Below are 6,049 nucleotides of genomic sequence, written 5' to 3' on the forward strand. Positions count from 1 at the left end.
TATACTGTGATGAAATATCCCGTTTGCATCTGGCGGGAAATGGAAGACACGCACATCTCACTTACTTCTGGGACGAGGTTACGAACAAAGAAAAGAGCATGGAAAACTCAAACTTTTATGAACGTAGGCCTTACTTTCGCTTACTTCCTTTGTGATGAGAAAGTGGTAAAATTGCTGAAATAGCAAAGCTCTCTGTAGCCTGCGAACGCAGACGTATTTCCGGCGGTCGTTTCTCTCCTCCAGGGGAAACGACCGCCGGAAATACGTCTGCGTTCGCAGGCTAAGCTCTCTGTCGTTGCAGTAAAATAATCATGAGAAACAAAAGGTAAGCAATCCGACTTAAAGTTTTTGAGGTTGCATGATGTACCTTGTGGTTGTTTTGTGCATGGAGTAGTTAAAATCGGGCAACCCTAAAACCAGGAATCCGGAATCCGGGTTCACAGTACAATAAAGAGAGTAAAAACTATCCTAAACATTCATAAAAGCTAACCTTAGTCCTAATTAGGCCTAAAAACGTTTGTTTAGACCTAATTAGGCCTAAGGTTAGCTTTTATGAATGTTTAGGATAGTTTTTACTCTCTTTATTGTACTGTGAACCCGGATTCCGGATTCCTGGTTTTAGGGTTGCCCGTTAAAATCCTGATCGCGCCATATGAATGCGTGCGAAATTTTACCTCGTATCTTGATTGACAACCCCGACTGCTTCAAGCATACTTTGAATTCTAATGTGGACGCTTATCACGGTAAGTAGGCGTTCATGCTCTCAAGTGTACTTGAGCTCCTGCCAAACTTTAAGTCTACTTACTTCGCTAGTATGAACCCACTAATAATTCACTGGGACGACCCACTTGATGGAGTGATAAAACAAGGCGTTGAAGCGTGAATTAAAAGCTTAATAGAATGTAAACAAATCACGATTGACAGGTGTGTCTACGAGCACGTGCGAGAAGAAGTCTTTGAATGTTCGTTGCATGGTTTTGCAGATGCGAGTAAGAAAGCTTACTGCGCAGTTATTTATTTCGAATACCGGACAAAGACAGGTTCGTATTGAAAGATGTAAACTTCTAAAACGCGAGTGGCACCGCTCAAAGATATGTCCATACCACGACTTGAACTCATGGCATGCCTAATCCTTGCGAAGCTGATGAGCACAGTGAAAAATGCGCTGAATTCACAACTAAGTGTTCAGAAAACAAAATTTTGGCCAGACAGTATGACAGCGCTCTATTGGATCATGAACCATGGTGAGTGGAAACGATTTGTGAGTCACCGTGTTAACGAGATCATTAAGTTGAGTGAAAAGGAGTACTGGGGGCACTGTCCCAGTGAGCAAAACCCAGCCGACATAGGGTCAAGAGGATAGCTAGCAGTAGAGCTCAAAGGGAACGAGATCTGGTGGCACGGACTTGGTTGATCCAACCGAAAGACCTTTGGCCCAGGCAGAAATCCCTTGTGCCAACTACTGAGACATGTGAAAAAGAAAGAAAGGTCGCCGTTATGACTATCGCAATCAATGAGCCTTGTGAAATTGAGAAGGTAGTCGACATCAACAAATACAACGCACTTCGAAAGCTTTACAGAGTGACTACTTGGGTCACACGGTTCTGTCACAACATCTCAAGGAGAAACAAGAGTGACAGGAGAGAAGGTCCGCTTACGTTGGAGGAGATGGTAAAGTCAGAACCGTTGTGGATAAGGGCGGCACAGCAAGAATTGAGAAAGGGGGGCAACTATCAACAGCTTGCCTCAAAATTCGGATTCCAAGAAGATCAGAAAGGCTTTATAAGATGTAAGGGACGACTTGAGTACTCTGAAATGGTGCACGAGGCAAAAGAAATGATCATCCTGCCCAAAGAACACCGACTGACAGTACTACAGATTCAGGAGTGTCACGAAAGAGTTCTACACAATGGTGTGAGGAGTACGCTTGCTGAGTTTCGCTCAAGGTTTTGGGTACCGAAGGGGAGACAAGTGGTAAAGCGTGTGATCAGTCGTTGTGTTCCTTGCAAGAAGATTGAAGGCAAATCGTTTACTCAGCCACCGACCGCTAGTTTGCCACAGTTTAGGGTTAGACCAGCCCCTCCGTTTTCAAAGGTAGGTGTAGATTTTGCGGGACCCTTGTTTGTCAAAGGAAAGGGTGGCACAAATGAGGCACAAATGAGAAAGGTTTACTTCGCTTTGTTTACCTGTTGCGTGACACGAGCAGTCCACCTAGAGCTGGAAGAGGATTTGTCGGTGGAAACGTTTAAGCGATGTTTAAGGAGATTCATAGCTAGAAGGGGAATACCTGCCTTAATCGTTTCAGACAACGCGAAGACATTTAAGGGCACGGAGAAACAACTACGCACACTCGTTCGTTATCCACAGGTAAGAGAAAAATGCAAAACTACCGAATTGAATGGCGTTTTAATCTGGTGGGGTGGGTTCTTTGAGAGGATGGTGGGTTGTGTCAAGCGATGTCTGAAGAAGGTCCTGGGTAATGCTCGACTGACGTATGATGAAATTTTAACCGTTCTGACGGAGGTAGAGGCGACCTTGAATTCAAGACCCTTAACATATGATTATGATAATCCTAACGAGGGAGAGATGGTATTGACCCCTGCGCATCTACTCTATGGGAGAAGGTTGTTATCCTTGCCGGAGCAGCTCCGAGAGGAAGATGACGAAGCCGAAACCAGCTACAGGAGAAGGTATAAATATGTTAATGAAACTCTACAACATTTTGGAAAAGGTGGCAAAGGGAATACTTGACGAATTTGAGGGAGAGTCATGATTGTAACGCCCAGGCAACCAGAAAGGTGCCAAAGGTAGGTGATGTGGTGACCGTGTTTGAAGAGGGAGTTAAGAGAAATGGTTGGAAGATGGCGGTAGTGGAGAGCCTCCTTGTAGGAAAAGACAAAGAGGTAAGAGGGGCAAACGTACGCGTTATAACGAAAGGGAGGGCAACTCATTTAAGTAGGCCTGTACAAAAGTTGTTTCCCGTCGAGATTAGAACTGAGACATCCGAGATCTCAGATGTCTCCAAAGAACGCATCACAAGGTCACAAAGGCGCGACGTTCCTCGCCGTTCTGCAGCTTTGGATGCACCCTGCAGCTGGAAGACTCGTGCGATGGTAAACCAGCCGAACGACGAAACTCTTTGGTATGTGTGCGCGTTTCTTGACTCAAATTGAGTCAAGCGTGCGGGGAGTGTTGGGAGACATACCGCGTTACGTAACGCAACACATGCCCTATAATAATAACTTTATTAGGCCCGGGTCGCACTAGTGGACAAAATTGTTTTTACTGTGACAAAATTTCAGACAGCTATCTGTTTCCGGTAAAATGTATTTTGTTGTGTTTAGGCGGGTCGCACGCAATTTGCATTCCTGTCATACACTTATCAATGTGTACAAAAGAAAACTTTCCCTCTCCCGCTCGCTAGATAGAAGTGTGTCACGATATCACGCTATATTAAAGACAAGATGCGGCTTTCGCTTTTGCTGGACTTTTATTGCTTTTAACTTGCATGCAGGCTAGACTGGCAAATCTGTACAATCTGCACTGTATTTACAGACTTCATAACTTAAATATCCAGCTAGCGTTGTTGGAATACGAGCGTCAGATCAGACCGCATGGACGGACCGAACGTTGGTTGACTCAAAGACCTCTTGCTGACCAAAATAATTACTTGTATCTGGAGTCATCGCTCTTAATGGCATATAAAGAGCACTGAAACTCGCATGGCCACGAGGGATCCATCTACTTCTTAGCCTTCACAACAAGATGGGCACCAAATCACAAGTAAACTTGATTTTATCACGTTTTTCATTTGCTATTTGCACCATGTGTTTAACAGTTGAAAAATATTCATACTCCAAAGCTGCTTGGTCATCAATCAAAGCATCATTCTCATCCATAAGTCTCTCACTAAAACTAAGCATTTTGCTGACAGATCTTTTAAGCCCCCTGTTTTCATTCTTAAGTTCCGCAATTGTTTTTAACTTTGGTGTTGGTGTTTGCTTTACCAATTCAAGTTCCTCTTTCTTTTTATTTTTACCAGGCTTTTGGACTTTTTTCATTAAATCATTGCATGATTTGTTCAGATTTTGAGCCGTCACACCACTCAAATACCTCTGCAGTTCAGGTGGAGTCAAAGCAGGTATCCATTGAAGCATTTGGTTGACAGAATCCCTCTGTTTCCAGAGGTCCAGAATGAGACCATTAGTAAAGGACTCCTTCTCCAAAGGTAGCAGATCCTCACTCTTCAAGGCTGCCACATCCAAACCATTTCTTGCACAGTAAGGTCCCCCCAAAATACTTTTGTTTAACAAAACATTATCTGTCAATGGAATTAAAATCATTCTTAAATCTCTGTTCTTATAATTGTCACACTTCAAAATTTGAGCACAAAGTAAAGATCCCTGCTTAGTCATAAACAATACTGGCTAGCCAGGAGTACACAACGGAGCCGCTCGACAAAAAAAAACCGCTCTGCAAGCAAAAATCGAGCTGGCTAGGAAGTCAAACCTTTTATATTTAACTTGCTGGGAATTTTTAAAACATCTTTTTCTTGCTCGAAGATATTCTCTAACAATGGCTCTGGCTGGTAAAAAACGTCCCGAGTTGACCTGGCAACCAGATTTCAGACATGTTAACGCCTGCCGTCACACCGTACTTCGATGTCTCAAGATTTCCATCAGCGAAAGAGTATTAATTTGTCTGTGCGATACCGCAAAGCATAACTCGCGCTACGAGTTCCTGGCAATATAGAACTTTGTATTTTCACGCCTTTTTTTGTTAAAAACATTGACCCGACATATGTAGCCCCAAAAAGCCAAGGACATTAGGCGGTGTCAGTTGGACGTATTTTCCAATCAGTCTACTGTGGCGAACAATCCAGAGGTAAGCAAATGTTACGTTAAAAGTCAGAATCAAACGCTAAAACAAAAAAACGCTCGCAAGTTAATTATTCTCCGATAAATCTGGTTGTAGACGTGTTTCAAGGTTTCTAAATTGGCGTTGCAAGACCTGTGGATTGCTTCATGTGATGATGCTGTAGAAATCATTCATTATGGTATTCAATTCAATGTGATTTTAAATGGGCTAGCCCTTTTGATTGAGTACTATAAATTTTAACTTACTAGGTTGTAAAATACTAAATTGATTCCAAGTCCGAAAGGACGAGAGCTGCGTGTATTTGTAATCAGTCGGCACACCCATGTGTTAAATTTCCGTCTGCTGCTTATTATATTTATTTTGCAGCACCTTGAGACGCCTTCCAACTTTTCTGGAAACTGTCAAACCCTGCTCATAGACAGGACGAAGGTATGATGAATTCAACAATGTTTTATGTTTTAACACGGTGCTATGACTAATCGTTGTATTGCAATTTGGTTGACCTAGCATTAGTGCTGATGGCCACAATCATTCTGTACAGGGGTATTTAAAAACGATTGCTTGGCATTAGCTAGCATCTTCCAGACTGCATAAATTCTATATGAAGTTATTTTAAAACAGCTAGGAGACCGCGGTGTTAGAGCGATACCGCATAAAAAGTCAGGGGGTCTGCGACTTCTTTTCGGGTATTTAGGTTTCAAAAAAGTTTAATTGTACAGCTCATTCCGTTAGACAGCGATACATTTCCTATGTACGTGATCTGGTTGATCTTTGTTATGATTTGATGACTGCACAAACTTTGCAGTCATTCGGGGAAGATTAGATTTTTTTAAGCGATATTTTGCAAGACATATGATTTCTCTCTTAAACTTTACAGCACTGACTGTGCCAGTGTCAGGAATTCGCAAAGCCTGGCCAAAACCCATCTTTCCTAGAAAATATAAGCACTAATCGAATTTTTGAAAAATTGTGCTTTCGAAAATGAAACCTGATTAATTACATTGTCGGAATGAAAATAAACTAGAACGCAATGAGGGACATTCAACGCGAAACTTGGTTGAAATATCTGTTCATGAGTGCCAACAGTCTAAGATTGCATGCACCGCTACCTACTTCCCCCGAAAAAAAAAAGGGATTCAAAAAACAGAAAAAGCGTGTTAGTGTTGTTGCA

General features: G+C 42.4%; 1 protein-coding gene across 1 annotated transcript; it reads left to right on the forward strand.

Annotated features, from left to right (window-relative positions):
- Positions 1–734: 734 nt before the first annotated feature.
- Positions 735–3,126, forward strand: LOC137985390 (uncharacterized). The gene has a single exon (XM_068833000.1). The coding sequence runs from the start codon at positions 1,498–1,500 to the stop codon at positions 2,749–2,751; it is 1,254 nt and encodes a 417-aa protein (XP_068689101.1). The 5' UTR covers positions 735–1,497; the 3' UTR covers positions 2,752–3,126.
- The last annotated feature ends 2,923 nt before the right edge of the window (positions 3,127–6,049 follow it).

Source organism: Montipora foliosa, chromosome 14 (assembly GCF_036669935.1).
Source record: "Montipora foliosa isolate CH-2021 chromosome 14, ASM3666993v2, whole genome shotgun sequence".
Classification (NCBI taxonomy): domain Eukaryota; kingdom Metazoa; phylum Cnidaria; class Anthozoa; order Scleractinia; family Acroporidae; genus Montipora; species Montipora foliosa.